At 38.5% G+C, this 17,412-nt stretch overlaps 1 protein-coding gene across 1 annotated transcript; it reads left to right on the forward strand.

Annotated features, from left to right (window-relative positions):
• The first annotated feature begins 404 nt into the window (after window positions 1-404).
• On the forward strand, window positions 405-17,134 carry LOC131029664 (pentatricopeptide repeat-containing protein At1g62350). Its single transcript, XM_057960254.2, has 2 exons — window positions 405-1,059; window positions 16,284-17,134. Exons 1-2 carry the CDS (start codon window positions 655-657, stop codon window positions 16,671-16,673), a joined length of 795 nt encoding a protein of 264 aa, XP_057816237.2. The 5' UTR covers window positions 405-654; the 3' UTR covers window positions 16,674-17,134.
• Window positions 17,135-17,412: the final 278 nt, after the last annotated feature.

Below are 17,412 nucleotides of genomic sequence, written 5' to 3' on the forward strand. Positions count from 1 at the left end.
AATTACCTTTCATGTTCTAATAACCATTCATTGGATTTTGCTAATCAAAAGCTTACTAGAAAATTATCTAGTAGGCTAATAGCCGCCCATTATATAAGAGCAATTAGAAAAAGAGTTAGTAATTAGAGGAACTTGCAACTTTATTGGTACTAATAACACACAACTATTAGGACATTTGTGCATAAGTATTGCATCAATTGTACAAATTTTGTAGTAGTTAAAGTGAAGAATTGATGAAGAAATAAAGAATATATATTGAAGGTCAACTCAAAATGACCAATTTTTGACTCTTACAGGCATAATAAATCCTACCACATTCATCATAACTGAAAAACCTAAAGTACAAATGGAGTACAAGTTGTTTCCACTATATTGGGAATTAGTTCCTTATGTTTATACAGCTTGATCAGATTGTCCCATAGGCTATTCCTAGCCTCGTGGACGTTAAAATTCTTTCTTCTTCTTCTTCTACAACCACTCTAGCCTATTTTCATTGGTTGAGATGTCCCATGATCTTTATTCATCAATATTGGGTAGTATGTATCTGCAAGCATTTCTGAATGTCGCAGCTACGTGGGTATCAGTCGAGAGCTGAAGTGCATTGAAAATATCCTTTGATCTTTAGTCATCAATACAATGAACTCGTCCTAATTGATGGCCTCTTTATCAGTTGTGAGGGCAAAATCCAAGTCCATTTTATTGAAGTACGCATATGCAAGCATTTCTGAATGTCGCAGGTACGTGGTTATCAATCGAGGATTGAAATGCGGTGAAAATATTCTGGGCAAACCAGAGGTCTTAGGATTAGAAGTATCACAATCTGAAGAATGTAGATGGTTTTCCTCCTCTGGCATTGGGAACCTTTCCCTGTGGAGAGGTAAAAAGAAAATAATGAGTAGAGAAGGGCTACTTGTGGTTCAGGAGCTCAAGCGATTGAAACAGGATAATGAACGCATTCAAAAGTTCATGAAAAGCCATGTCTCTAGACTTTTGAAGTCCGACCTTCTTTCCGTACTTGCGGAATTCCAACGCCAGGACGAGATTTTTCTAGCCCTTAAGGTCACTATCTCATGAATTCCAAATTTGTCATTTTTGTAGATTTTTATGCTTCATCCAGTTTTTAAATCATGCAATGATGTTCTGGGTTTTTAAATTTGAAAGTGTCTATTGGCTTTGTCTTCAAATATTGTTAAACTAACTCATAATCATTTTAGTATTTGCATTGCGTGTCTTGGTGAGGTTAACCTCAAACCCTCTTTGCCACTATTAGATTTCAACCATTCGCAGGATGGGAGTGATTCCTCCTGAGATTTGGTGTAATCCTTTATAATCAGGATCGACACCGAGGGCTTTGTATTTCCAGCTGGAGTACTAAGCAGTCAATCTTGAACTCTGGTTGCTGCAGCCTGCCCTGAGCCTCACCAACTCAAGTCAATAAGTTGCCCTAAGTTAAGTTTTTGTTCTTAATTGTGTGAGCGAGTCTGCTTTTGGTGAGACTGAGATGGGGCATCTATAATTAATGGCTTACTAGCAGATAGGTTTACTTTTGTCGTTTTAAGATAGGATTACTACTGTTTATGGCGGTCTTCATGTTATATGATTATCAATCTGGCTTGTACCTTGCCTGAGTGTACTTGTAAGGTTGTTTCCTCGAAGTGGTTGGATCATAATTCCTTATTCATTACCTTGAGATTCTGCATAGTTTATTTCTTCTATATACTGGTCTGCTGCAATTTTTTTTTGGTTTTTGCTAATATCGGAGGTTTTCTAGGTAACACTGCAATCAAGAAACTAATCGAGGAGGAAATCAATTGGAATTTTTTTTGTCTGGTTGAGATCTTTCTCAGTTTTTGAAAAGGTTCCATTGTTGCCCTTCTAGGCTCAATATTGTTGTTCGTAGGTATTCCTTTACCTATTGTGCTTTTGCTCACATGGCTATGGAATTAGAACTCGTGTTTTTTAGGTTAGGATAAGGGTATATACATTCCCTGTATTGCTTGAATGATTGGATGCAAATTGGGTGTCTGCAAGTTATCTATACTCTATTTTTTTATCAAAGAAGATGCACCTTTTACAGATGGTTCTACTGAGCGTTCCTATAATCATGCTGACTTACACTTACAATTGGTTATGATTTAATCTGATTTTCTGGATTAAAAATAAAGGAGGGGTTAAAATTTTTTCAAAGCAGAAGAAGTACAAAGCAAGGGCATCAAACAGCCCTGTCAAGATCCACTAAGTGATCCAACTGATGAGACAAATGTAGGGGTAATTGACCCTTATCCACGATATACCAATTATGCATGTGCTCAGAAGCCCATTTGGCAAGACAATCGGCAACACCATTCCACTCCCTAGGGATATGTGTGAAAGAAACAGAAACCAAAGAATCACACAAATGAAGAATCTGGTTAACAACCAAATCAACTGCCAACCAACATCCGTAGAATGCTGTCGAGTTAGCAAATTCACTACCACTTGAGAATCTGATTTGCAAATGAGCCGACTCCAGCCAAGAGCACAAGCACACCCCACAGCAAATAAAATGGCGAGAGCCTCCATCAAATTATTAGTGTGACAACTTTTATAAATAGAAAAGAGAAACTGAACGGTCCCCAAGCTATCCCTACCAATGCCGCCAATACCAGCAGGACCACGGTTTCCCCGAGAAGATCCGTCCGTGTTAATTTTTAGAATGCCTTGTTGAGGAGGACACCACCTCCCCACCTTATTTATCTTTCAAAGAGGGTGTCTACATCAATTTCTCATGAGTTGGCGTTGTGGAGGAGGAAGATGGAGCTAGTTGTATAACTAACATCACCTGGATCCACAACCTCAGACAAATCACATTTTGCAGAAATAGTTTCTCCCAAAGAGTGAAGAATTTTCCACCACAAGGGGTGAGTTCCCAACAACACATCTTGAAAAATCCGATGATTCCTCTCCAACCATATATGCCAAATAATAAAAGAAGGGCCAAGAGACCAAGCAACTTGAAGAAAAGAGGTTTTGGCTGGGGCCTTGCTCCAATGAATAAAAAACTCAGCCAAAGAAGAGACATGCCAACAGGATTGGTCTCACAGCTCCCACCAAAAGTGTCAAATATGTCTAGTATAGGAACATTGAAAGAAGAGATGAGAGACACTCACTTCACTATTACAACACAACACACACATTGAGGGGCCTTGAAAACCACGCTTACATAAATTATTCCAGGTGAGGCACCGGTTGTGGACTACCAACCACATGAAAAAATTACACTTCGGCCAAGAGAACTTATACCAAACTTGCTTCCACCAAGGGATCTGAATGTCCCCAAAAGTCTACCGCACCAACTCAACATAGCTAGTACAAACAAAAAACTTTCCATACAAGTCATTACTTGCCCAAGCCAAAACATCATTCCTCGCCAAGGTGGTGCACTCATGAGACTCAAGAATTTGAGCCAGCTCTTTTCTATCTTCTGCAAAACCTCCAAGCGGCCATTCAGAAGGATTTTTCCAACGAAGACGAGCCACCAGCCCACGATTATGAGCAATCTTATAATGATCAACAGTATCCCAACCAGCAACAGTAAACATATTAGAAAGGGATTGAAGATGAGGATGAGTAGAAAGGATAGGAGGATGACCATCCCAGGAATCCAGCCAAAAAAGAGCTTGAGATCGTGTATGACAGATCCAAAAGAGCCCATTCTTAACTAATTGAGCCCCCAGCTTCAAAGTATTCTAGATCATAGAACCATGACCCTCCACAGGAAAGCAAGGAACATCAAACACATTAACATTTGGAAGATACTTATGGGTGAGAATACAAGCCCAAAGTTGATTCTGACTAGTGCACCAGCGCCAATATAACTTAGCAGCAAGAACTTGCCCATTTAAAATAGAAGATCGTAAACCAAGTCCACCCTCATTCTTAGGTCTGCACACAGTGTCCCACTTAACAAGGCTCCATTTAGCGGTTGACAAAGTACCACTCCAAAGAAATTGCAGAGAGAGGGTATCAAATTCCTTAAGAAAATACATGGGAGTAGCTTGAACAAAACATCTGTAAATAGGCAAAGCTTGAATAACAGATTTTAAAAGAGTCAATTTGGCAGCAGTAGATAGCCACCGTTGAGTCCAATGATTAACCTTCTGACGCAACTTGTCAAACAGAATTTGCCAAGAAGACCTAGGGTGTCTTCCAACAGTAAGAGGAATGCCCAAATAAACAAAGGGAAGAGACCCAACCTGAAACTATAGGATATCAACAATCCGCCTCTGAATGGCCTGAGGAGTATTAAAGAAGATGGAAGATTTATGCTCATTGACTTTCTGACTAGAAGCAGCAAGGTAAATATTTAAGGCGTGCCGAAAAGATTCAGCTTCCCTAATACGAGCCAAACCCATAAGAGCAGTATCATCTACAAATTGGAGATGTGAGATTTGTGGCAAACCATTGCCCCATTGCCAACCATGATTAAGGCCTTGAGAAGCATGAAACTTAAGAAAATGGCCCAGACCCTCAGCCATAATAATGAACAGGTAAGGCGAAAGAGGATCCCCTTAGCGAAGACCATGTGATGCAGAGCATCATGAAAAACCACTCACAACTCTAGGATCATGTTGATCCATCCATATTTTAATCATGATAACAATTCATTAGAGGCATATTTCATCATTCTTCAACAATCAATCAATCAAGAAAACATAATCTAGGTATCAAACTTGCCAACTTGCTGCCCCTTTGGATAGACCTATACACAAAGGTCTATAACTTTTTAACAAGAATTAAAAATCTCAATCCCTTCGGTCAGACCCTGAATAACTGTATTATAAACAACATATCTAAAATTTATAAAGATCCAACGGTTCAATAAAAAGTTATCATCTCTGCACCGAGACCAATTTTGACTGTCATAAATCTAGAAAATGTATGCTTGCTGCCTGCTAGGGCATCATATCTCACAACAAATACTTAACCAAACTAAAACAATACCATACTCAAATGAAAGCCCTCTAAGTCTACTTTCATAATATGCAAGTCATTAATTTTTCCAATGGTGAAATCACAAGATAAGTACAAACCCTTTCCAACAACTCCATTTAAGACAGTTTAAAACCAGTTTTCACCAAAATCTTCATAACTTCCACAAATATAAACAAAAATGCCTCAAACAAAAGGGAAAAGAAAGATGATTCACATATCTTTCCAATGAGTCTATTTAGAGGTCTTAATAATATCATATGAGTTCATACCATACGCTGCAATGTGACTGTTCTCAGGAAGTATCAAATCTGCAATTAACAACTTTCACCAAAACTTCGATATCTTCTTCATTTCTAAACATAATCATTTCAAACCAAAAGGAAAAGAAAGGTAATTAACATATCTAACTATCTATTATACATATACAAAGGTTTCCAGGCCATACATGGTCGTACAAGGCCTGGAACCAACACAAAAACTGGAAATCCAATCAAAATAACAATAGTAGAATGTACCAAAATGTATCCAAAATGTTCTCCTTTCTTCCCTTTCTTTTTTTATCTCTTTTGGAACGACCATACAATATCTTTTTATAGACTCTTGGTTAGTTTTGACCTTACAACTACCTCTCATAACCAACTTTTAACCCCTTTCTCAACTTCCCATTTACAACTTTTCCAAATGTTGCATTTTGACAACTTTTAACAAATTTTACATTTTTTGTCAAAATGGACTCAAACTTTGTTTAAACACTCTTGACACCTTACAATGGACCTTAAATTGCCTTTTATAACTTGTATACCCTTCCATGGGTCTTTTGACTCATTTTGACCATCTTGACCTATAAGGGCCTATATGGACAACTAGGACATAATCAAGACTTGCTTACATTTTTAGGCTTCCAAGCCTTACAAATCATTCCAAATAGATTCAAATACATTATAAATGATCTTCAAATATCAATTATATTTCAAATGATGACTTTGACCATATATTTGCCTTACACCATGGGTGCTCCTGCACCACCATGGGAAGCCCCAAAAGGCTCTGAAGGTTTGCCATTCACAATAACCGAGAAGGATGAAGAAGTAACACAACTCATAGTCCAATTCACCCACTCTATGCTAAAACCAAAGGCTAAAAGAATTTTTTGAAGAAAACTCCACTTAACTCTGTCATAAGCTTTGGCCATATCCAATTTGATGAACATAGATCGCTCCTTTGAGGTCGCCATAGAGTGAATAACCTCAGAAGCCGCCACCACCCCATCCAGAATTTGTTTACCAGCCACAAAACCCCCTTGTACCTCAGAAATCACAAGAGGAAGACAAGTTTTGAGCCCCTTGTTCCTCAGAAATCACAAGAGGAAGACAAGTTTTGAGCTTCTCTGCAATCAGCTTAGTGATAATCTTATATACCACATTACAGAGAGCAATCCGGCGAAAAAACTGAAGTTTATCAGCACCATCCTTTTTGGGGATGAGAATCAAGAAAGTAGAATTCAAAGCTCGGAGCATCTACTTACAACGAAGAGATTCCCGAACCACCTCCAATAAATCCAAATTAATAATATCCCAAAACTACTAAAAAAATTCAACAGGAAAACCATCCGGGCCTGAAGCTTTACCTTTGTTCATACCGAACACAACATCCTCTAGCTCAGGCAATGAAATCAGACAAATGAGAGAGGCATTCATAGCATTGGTCACCAGAGAGGGAATACAGGAAAGAATCAAATTCTCCTCATCCACAGGAGGAGGGGAATCTTCAGTAAAAAGATCAGAGTAGTATTGACGAGCCTCACGAGACATAGCTGACAGAGACGAAATCTGAAGCCCTTCTAAGTTAACCAAAGATGAAATATACCCCTTATTACGACGAGCCTAAACAGAGTGGTGAAAGAAAGCAGAATTCCTATCCCCTTCCTAAAGCCAATCAACCCGAGCCTTTTGTTTCCAAAAAAACTCCTCACGAAGCTCCCATTCCTCCACATTGCGCACAACTTGGGATTCCGCTTTTCCAAGAGCATCTGAGAAACCCATCATCCCATATCTGGCGAGTAATCACAGCAAGACGTTCCAAAGTACTCCTCTTCTTGGACTTAAGTTGACCAAAACATGACATATTCCATCTCTTAAGGTGATATTTGACATATTGAAGTTTCTTGACAAAGAAATACATAGTTGTGCCAAAAGCAGGGCCTCCCTCTCTCCACCACTTAGCCACTAAGTCATGCAGTGAAGAGTCCCGAAGCCACATAAGCTGAAATTTAAAAGGAGGATTCTTTGGAACAACAAAAGAAGCAGAAAATTTAATAGGCTGGTGATCGGAACCTTTCCAGTCAAGAATCTTAGAAATAGTAACCAAACCACTGCCAACCCAAAAACAGGAGACAAGAAACTTATCCAACCGTTCAGAAATCGCTTCCTCTCCACTCCGCCTATTATTCCAAGTAAAAATCCCATGAGAAGGCTTAACATCCCCTAAAGCAAGCAAATCCACCTGAGCTCGAAAAAGATCAGAAGATGGACCCAATGTAGGCAACCCTCCTCTCTTCTCCTCCAAACTCAACACAGAATTGAAATCACCTCCCAAGATCCAAGGAAGATAAGGAGCACAAGAGCGGACAAACCTAAGATGTGCCCAAAGCTGGATTTTACCTTGGATATCAATTGGAGCATAAACATTAGTCATAAGAACAATCTCCCCAGAGTCCAATGCGGAAGCAACTATGGAGATAGAAGAATGAGTAGAAATCCACCAAAGGGGAGCAATCTTATGAGGATCCCAAAAAAGAGCCAGACCTCCAGAATTACCATGAGAGCCAATGCATTGACACTGACCGAAATACCAGATACGAGAAGCATACTGAAGCATGACATCAACAGATTCCTTAGTCTCCTGAACGCAAAAGATGTCTGGAGAATGAACAACAATCAAATCATGAATAGCCTTTTGACGAGAGGTGCTATTCAACCCCCTTACATTCCAGGAGAGAACAATCATGGAGGAGATGGGGAAAAGTGAGCATCAATGGTCTTAACAGACCCAGACTCCACCAATAAATCTCCAGTAAGTTTAATCTTTTCAAGATCCTTCTTTCGCCCAACTGTAGAAGAAGGAGCAAAAGAACCTTTCTTGAGAGGGCGTTGTTGCACGCCTAGACTGTGAGAAGAACCCTTACTCCTATCACAAACCGCCTTAGCCAAATTTGCAAGAACCATATCATCTTGCAAAGGCTCATCCAGGGTCACAGTTTGATCCTGAACAACACGTGGATCATGCAACACAACAATATCCTTTGAAATGTGGGAATCAAAACTTGAATCCTTATTCGGAATAGCATCAACTGGAATTCCTTCCTCTAAGGCCAATGAATTCAATACCTCAAATTGATTGAGGCCCTCATCCGTTTGCCTATCTCTGAAAGATCTTTTCTACCCACGATTCCTCGCTCGAGATTTAATAGGAACAAATCCTTCCTTATCCTTACCCAAATCAGTATCACTCATTGGAGCTTTCCTTGTGTCCGCTTCAGCTTCCTTAGGCGGTGAAGAAGGAGAGGACCTATTAGAACCGGGATTTTTATTATCCTTAGGACATTGCCATTGAAGATGTCCATATTCATGACAGATGTGACAGTGGAAAGGCAAGGACTCATAATCAAGCGGCTGAACCCAAGAAGAGGAGCCAAGACAGATTTCAAGAGAAGCTGGCAAGGGGTTGTTCAAGTCAATTTCCACACAAATACGAGCACAAGAAATTACCCTACGATCAAGGGTTTGTTGAGCAACCGCAGCAGGCTTCCCAAGCAGAGCAGCTATCTGCTGCAGAATATCATCCCTCCAAAACTCCAGTGGAAGTCGCGGCAGGTGAACCCAAACAGGAACCCTAGAAGGTAATTCCTCAACAGAATTAAAACCCATATGCCAGGGTTTGATAAATAGCCCCGCATGATTATAGAAATAGGGTCCTCCCTCAAATACCCGATTTCGATCAGCAAGGTTGGAAAAAGAGACCATAAAGTAGCTGTTCGCAGCGAGCATAATATCCATATCGCCCTCAACCTGCTATGATCGTCTTATCCAGGCTTCCAATGCTGACAGAGGAATACGAATGCCAAGAAATTTGCAAATGAGAGCGTGATGACTCCAATACGAGAGATCGTCTATAACCGAATCTGGATAAATAACCAGAACCGTACGATCTTGACATCTAGGGAAGCAACCATTAACTTTCTTCATTTTTGAGCCCTCACCCTCATAAAAAGACTCTAGTTTTTGTGCATGCAAACCCGAAGAAGAGCCATGCAGACACGAAGAAGAACCATTATGGGGCCCCTTAGCACCAGCTACCACCAGACTGGCGGATACCAACTGCGTCGCCATGGACAAAACAACCGAAAACCCACACACAAAACTGCTCACTCCTCACACCCACAGTCAGCACACAGACCCCAATGCACAGCAGCACACAGCAGCTCGTGCACACAGACAGCACACACGACAGGCAGCACGGCTAGGGAAGCCCTAGCGCACGCAGGAAAAACTCTGTCCCATAGCACTCATTCTTCTCATTCTCTCTGATTTTCTGGATTAGCTTTGTAGCCCTAACTGAATTTTTTGAGGGTTATTCAGATGGTTTGATTGGAATCTCTGAATCTGGATTGGTCAGCCCTACCCTCATCATACTAGATTGAAATTGATGTCAGATAGCTCACTCCGACTCCGTCTGCAAGACTTGTTGGTAACTTTATTAGCAATGTACAATATGATATATTTGAATTTCACAGCTCATTGTAATCACATCGTACTTGAATAATTAATAAATGCTGCTTTGAGTCCTAGCTTAGTTTGAGCTTGTGACTTGTTGGCATGAAATGACTTCCAATTGTTCGGATGTGAAGTCCAATGTTCTATTTTAGATGTTTCAGCTTCAGACATTTCATCTCCGATGAATAGGATTTTGGATGCTTTGTATCTATTAAAACAAGACTTGCATATATATGTGTGATGGACGCTTAGTCTATCATGTAGTATGAATATTTTGTCTCTCTCAGAGATACTGGTCTATTTAATACAGTGATCTATATTGATGCGATAAATTAATAGAAGGAGAAGCCAACTTTTTCATGGATGTAGCCATTTGGTGAACCACGTAAATACCTTGTCTCTGTGCATGTTATTCTGTGTCTTTTTATATTGCTGCAGGTATTGGGTGTTCATTTATCTGTCTTATAATATAACAATTTGTATCAAAGCCAAAGAGAATCAGGAAAGTTGCTTGCATTGAAGGGAAAATGGAGGAGACAAAGAAATGGAGAATTGAGAAATTCTCAAGACAAAATTTCAGAATGTGGAAGTTGCAGCTTGAAGCTCTTTTAAACCTGCAGCTTAAAGCCCTTATAAATCTAAGGACCTTTTGATCACATTGGAAGGAAAATCGAAAAAGCCAATTGCAATGTTGGATGAAGACCAGGACAAATTGGACCGGAAGGTAGTGGCTACGAACATTCTGTCTTTATCCAGCAATGTCTACGGACGATGGGATTGTAAATTAGACTTGTATTAGATGGCCTCTGCATGTAACAAGGTATTTTTGATGAAGAAATTGTTCAAATTAAAAATGTTAGAAGGTGGCACCCTCACAATCACTTGAACGAGTTCGATAAGTTCAACACCTTGCAATAAGCATCACATTGCATGATGAGATCAAGGCTATGTTGTTGTTGTGTTCATTACCTGATAGTTGGAAAAGAGTTGTTATGGCTGTTAGCAATTTGAAATTTTAGTAAGAAGGGAAGAGTGCTAAAATTTGTGTTGTTGGGGCTCTTCTTTGCAAGGACATGAGAAGGAAAAACCAAGTAATTTCATTAGGAGATGCTTTGGTAACAAGCAATAGAGGGAGAACACATGAATGAGGGAAGGATAATTAGAGGGGAAGATCGAAGTCTAGCAAAAGATCAAAATCCAAAGGCAGAAAAGGTAGTCGTTGGCATTGTGGTAAGGAAGGCCACATGAAGAAAACTTGTTGGTTGCTGAAGAACAAGAAGGTTGAGAACTAATCTAAAGAAAATGAGTCTGGCACAAGTTATGAAGAAGACGCAAGTGTGCTTACTTTGTCTATAGGAGAGGCTATTGCAGATTTTTGGGTACTTGACTCAAGAGCATCATTTCATGTGACATGATGCAAAGATTATTTAACAAATTATCATTCCAATAATTTGGGAAGTTTTACCTCGGTGATGATGAGCCTTGTAGTATCATTGGCAAGGGTGATGTTTTACTGAAGATGAAAAATGCAACGACGATTTTCTAAAGGATGTTGGACATGTTCCTCAACTTAGGAGAAACTTGGTCTTATATGGGTAGTTGGATGCACTCGGATGTAGTGTTACATTTGAGGCAAGTGCGTGGAAGGTAACAAAAGGAGCATTGGTGATTGTTAGAGGATGCAAATCTGGTACATCGTATGTACCAGAGAATTTGACAAAAGTGGGACTACAATGGCAATTGTAGGTAGCACAACAGAGCTTTGGTATAAAAGGCTTGGTCATAGGAGCAAGAAGGGTCTTGAAATCTTGCAGAGGAAGAACCAGCTTCTAGGTCTGCAAATGGTAGATATGGAGTTATGTGAGCATTGCATATATGACAAATAGAACCAAGGAACGCGAGAAGAAGTTAAGACCATTAGAACCAGTGCATTTAATTGTCTTTGGCCACTTAGAGGTAACATCTAGTGGTGGGTCCACTTATTTTGTTACTTTTTTGGATGACTAGACTAGGAAGGTTTGGGTTTTACATTATGAAAAAGAAGTCTGAAGTTTTTTGTATGTTCAAAACTTTTAAGGCACTTGTAGAAAACCGAATTGGTAGTAAGATTAAGTGTTTGAAAACTGACAGTGGGGTTCACTATTGTTTGAAAGAATTCAAACTATACCGTGTAGAGAATGACATTTAGAGAATCAAGATTGTTCCTCTTGCACCACAAGAGAATGGTGCAGTAGAAAGGTTAAACAAAATCGTTTTGGAAAGAGAAGTAAGACTAGTAAAACAGTTTTGGGTTGAGTTTGTAAATATGGCAATGTACTTGATCAATTGAGGACCATCCTCTTGTTTAGATTTGAAGTTTCAAAAGGGAAGTGGTTGAGTAAGAAGATTTCTTATGATCATCTACAAGCTTTTGGATGTGAAGATTTCGTTCATGTCCCACAAGAAAAAAAGAACAAAGCTTGATGTGAAGTCTAAAAGGTGTATCTTTGTTGGATCTGGAGATGAAAAATATGGTTATAGGTCATGGGATCCAGTTACCAAGCATGTCACATGAAGTAGGAACATGATCTTTAATTAAAAGGTAATGGAAAATGTACAAGAACAAGGCGTATCAGCTAAGGAGTATGCTACATTAGAAGACATCACAAATGGGAGTGACGTGTTCAAACAGGAGTTTGTAAATCAACCTCAGGAGCAAGTTGATCTACAGATACAACCACATGTTTAGCTCCTGAATTTTCATGATAATGAAGAGTAAGATCATTCCATTAGTACTTTTAAGGAATGTATTCCATTGGAATTGATTTCCTTAGGTTAGAAGATCTACTAGAGAGCATAATCCTTCAACAAGGTACAGAGATTTCCTTCAACACTTACTACTTTCCGATGAATCTGAATTTGCTAGGTTTGAAGAAGCATGTGTAGAAAAAGATAGCAAATAGTGGATGGAGGCCATGATAGATGAGATGGGATCTTTGATAGCCGATCACACATGGGAACTAGTTCCTCTTCCACCCAAAAAGAAAGCAGTGGAAAACAAATGGGTATTTAGATTGAAGGAAGGAGGAGGTGGGAAAAAGAGATACAAGGCCAGATTGGTTGTCAAAAGTTATCCTCAGCAGAAGGACATTGATTTCAGAGAGAGTTTTTCATCATTTGTAAAAATAACCTCTATTAGAGAATATCGGATTTAATAGCTGTTCATGATCTAGAATTGGAGAAGCTTGATGTCAAGACAACTTTTCTACATGGTGAATTGGAGGAAGGGTAGTATATGAAGCAACCAGAAGGCTTAAAGAAAAAAGGTAAAGAGGCTTTAGTTTGTAGATTGAATTGAAGTTTGTATGGGTTGAAACAAGTACCAAGGCCATGGTAATTAAAATAGTGTTTATTATAAGTCTATAGATAATGGTGAAATAGCATGGAAGTAATTAACAAATTAAAACAACAATTGGCTAAGAAATTTTCAATGGGGGATTTGGGTGCTGCAAAGCCATTATCAGAGATAGGAAGAACAGGGAATTAAAACTATCGCAAAAGAAATATATTGAAAAGGCACTGAATAGATTTAGCATGAAGAATGCTAAGGCACTTGAAGAAAAATAATACATGTCAAGAGTGCCTTACTCCTCTGCAATTGGGAGCCTTGTGTATGCAATAGTCTACACAAGACAAAACATTGCCTAAGTAGTGGGATTGGTCAATAGGTATAATGAGCGATCCAGTAAAAAATCATTAGCATGTAGTAAAATGGATTTTGAGATATCTGAAAGGCACTTCAAATCATGTATTGAGGTTCAGAGGAACAGATGCACAATTGCAAGGATATGTTGTCTCAAACATGGTTGGTGACTTAGATTGAAGATGATCTACAACAGGATATGTGCTCACATTTGCAAGAGCAACGGTCAGCTGGATTTCTAGGTTGTAGAAGGTGGTTGTTCTTTCCACCATTGAATCCAAGTATATTGCAATCACAAAAGGAGCTAAGGAGATGTGGTTGCAATGGCTATTATCTGAATTAGGTAGTAAACAACACGAATTTGTATTGTATAGTGACAGCAAAAGTGCAATACATTTGGTTAAAAATGCAGCTTTTCATTCACAAAGAAAGCACAGAACTTTGATATCTCTTTATTTGAAGTATCCTTGAATAAGGTAAGCTAAAGTTGGAGAAGATACATACTAGGTTGATTCTTGCAGATGTGTTTACTAAGGTTGTTTCAAAAGACAAGCTGGAGATCTGCAGAGCTTCTCTTGGTTGGGTAAAAATGTGACAATAGGCCTTAAAAAGCAGGTGACATCTCTGAGTATGGTTATTCAGGGCATGGTTTGGACTTCAAGTGGCAGATTGTTTGGATGTGAGGTCCGCTGTTCTATTTAAATGTTTCAGCTTCAGGTGTTTCATCTCCAATGAAAAGGATTTTGGACACCGTTCGTTAAAATGAGTCCTGCATAAATATTTGTGATGGATGCTTAGCCTAAGATATATGAATTATATCTCTCAGAGATGCTGGTCTGTTTAATACAATGATATGTATTGCTGCAATAAATTAATAGAAGGAAAAACCTGCTTTCCTGGGGATGTAGCCAATTGATGAACCACATAAATACCTTGTGTTTCTGTGTGTTATTCTGTGTCTCTGTTTATACTGCTGCAGGTATTGGGTGTTCATTTATCTGTTTTATATTGTAACATCGATTGCTTTGCACAACTCAATTTTTGTCAATGAAATAAAAGGAATAGATGAAATTCCATTCCACTGACAGATACAAACTTAAAAAATAGATAAAATCAGTGAAAATATGATATATCTGATCCTTTAATTTCATTGTCAAAAATCCTGTATACTTGTTTACCTACTATTATATGTTGCTATTTTGTACGCTAATAGGAGGTGGCAAGCATGAATTGCTGCAAAAAGAATGGTTTCTGGATCAACTTGTTATGATTAAAACTTGTGTCCTTGGAGCACCTAGTAAGTAAAAATGTCTTGGAAAAGCTACTGCTTGATAAGGTGTAAAATTATTGTTTGGACTTCAAGTGGGAGATTGTTTGGATGTTTGGATAAGGTGTAAAATTATTCTTCATGTCACATTTTTCTATATGTTTTAGTCAATGATGGTTGTTTTGGATTAAGGCAAAAACAGGTTTTGAAGGAGCTCTAAAACCCTTAACAAGGAAGATTCTAAAAGGTCTAGAATCAAAACATCAAAACAAAAATCCAAGACAAAACAGGTTGCAGAAGATGGAACAATACAAATGGCAGCCAAAGAACCAGCAAAAACCCAGACGGATAACAATCAAAACATCTACAAACAAGGACCCTCAAGATTTTCCTTTAGAACTGCTCTTGTGGGAACGAATAGTCATGTCAAAAGAGGGCTTAGACTTCTTAGATTTCTTTCCCTAAATAGTAATCCAACCCTCTTCCACCTTAGCAGCCTTATCAAACCAATCCGACAAACCCAACGCTGATCCATCAAGATTCTAAGAAAGAGCACCAGTAACACCCTCCTTCTCATTAGTGCAGTAACTACCAACAGGCAAAGCATCAACCTGAACAATTCCAGAATTAGCGACCACAGCACAAACACCGGACGAAGATACAAATCCACCCGAGGAATCAGCAGGAGGGGCATAAGACTGTAGACCAGCCTTAACAGCTTCTCCACTAGAAGCCAGAACAGTCGGAGAAGAGGCCGCAATATCTTGAGCCACCATATGAGAAACCTTATGAGTTTCAGTTTTCTTCTCAACCAAGTAATGCTCATTAGAAGCACCCTTCCACCATGAGGCCGACAAAGTCTTCTTTTCAAGCCCACAACGCTCAGCCGCATGACCCGTTTTGAAACATCTTTGACACCTAAAGGGAATCCCTTCATAGTCCAAGGTTTGAACCCAACTGCCCTTAGAAGAGTTGATAATTGGATTCTTCTATCTTTTGACATCTTTTCATTATCACTTGTTCCTGTTTGTTCATGCGCATGTGATTTTTAAGACTGCCTATGTTATTGTTCATTGTCTATAGAGTTCTATGGGGCTACGGGCCTGTGTTTTATCACTTTAATAGGAAGGCAGCGAGTGTGCATTGCCACAAAAGGAATGCTTTCTGGACTCCTGTGCAGAATACATGTTGCAATTCATTTATTTTCTCTATGCAGCATAAAATGAACATGCTCAAGAGCACAATTGGAATATCATATCACATTTTGTTTTTCTGTCAGTAATGAGTAATTGATGTTTGGGTCTTTCAATCTTTTCAATTTTGACATGCTTTGAATGATGTTTCTCAAAAACAGTCATATTTCTGTTTGTTTGTGTGCGTGTGATTTTGGAGACTGTTTGTTTATGATCCAGTGTCTATAAGGGTCTATAGGACTATAGGCCCGTTGTTCTTATGCTTTTTGTTTGACAGCTCAGTGTACAAAGAATCTATGGGGTCACATGGTGCATGATTTTATGTATTTGTTTATTGGTCTGTATCATGGCTTAGATGCTGTAGAGATGACAAATTCTTGTCTTATTCTTAACAGATCTACAATGTTGTTCGCAAAGAAAGTTGGTACAAACCAGACAAGCCATTCTATAGGGATATGCTTTTTACTTTAGCCAGAAATAAGAAGGGAGAAGAAGCAATGCAGGCCTGGCAAGATATGAAGAGGGAGAATATAGATTTAGATCAGCATACATACGGAGATATTGTACGGGCATTCTTAGATAATGAACTACCCTCGGAGGCTATGAAAATATATGAAGAGATGAGGCAATCTCTTGATCCACCACTGGAGTTACCTTATAGAGTAATTCTGAAGGGTCTTCTACCTTATCCTCTATTAAGAGACAAAGTTAAACAAGATTTTCAAGAATTGTTTCCTGACATACAAATAAATGATATTTCTGAAGAAATGTTTGATGAGTATTAAAGAGAGGAAATTAAACAAAGATTTCAAAGAACTGTTCTCTGACATCCAAATATATGATCTCCTTGAAAAATTGTTATTCGATGAGTAAAGGTACCCTTTCATTTTATTTTCTTATTTTGTCACTAGTACAAAAAAATCTCAGTACTATGGCGATAAATATTTGATCTTAGATTCAACATAAGAAAGAGGTTGAAAGGAAGTATTAAACACATTATGAGTTGGAAGGCAAGTATTGTCTCATTATGAGTTGGAAGGCAAGTATTGCCTCATTATGAGTTGGATCAAATTTTGAGCAACATTTTATTCAGGCACAATCTCCCAATAAATTGTGGCTCTTATTTATTCCAGATGGTTTATTTGGAGATACAAGTTCTTGGCAAATTGATACCAAGTTTGTCATTTTACACTTTCAGACCATAATTAAGTATGCTCATTTTTCAACAAGGATTAGCATTGGAGAATTTTATTTGTATATTCACTATTTAGTTCCTGTAGTAGGCAGGTTACCATGGCAGTCATTGAATGCAAATAATTTTTGAAGTTGGTCCAAATGACCGATCACATGTTTATATTTTTTATTTTCTAAATGTTTGGGCTGATGTCAACAGTGTTTCTAGTGTACAATTTTAAACATTTATAAATTTATTTTTCTAGTGTACCATCTCTGTAAAAATGAACATTTAAAGGTTTTATTATCATTGCAATTTATACACAAAAAAATTATTCATCTTCATCCAAT

This window comes from Cryptomeria japonica, chromosome 7, assembly GCF_030272615.1.
Source record: "Cryptomeria japonica chromosome 7, Sugi_1.0, whole genome shotgun sequence".
Lineage (NCBI taxonomy): Eukaryota > Viridiplantae > Streptophyta > Pinopsida > Cupressales > Cupressaceae > Cryptomeria > Cryptomeria japonica.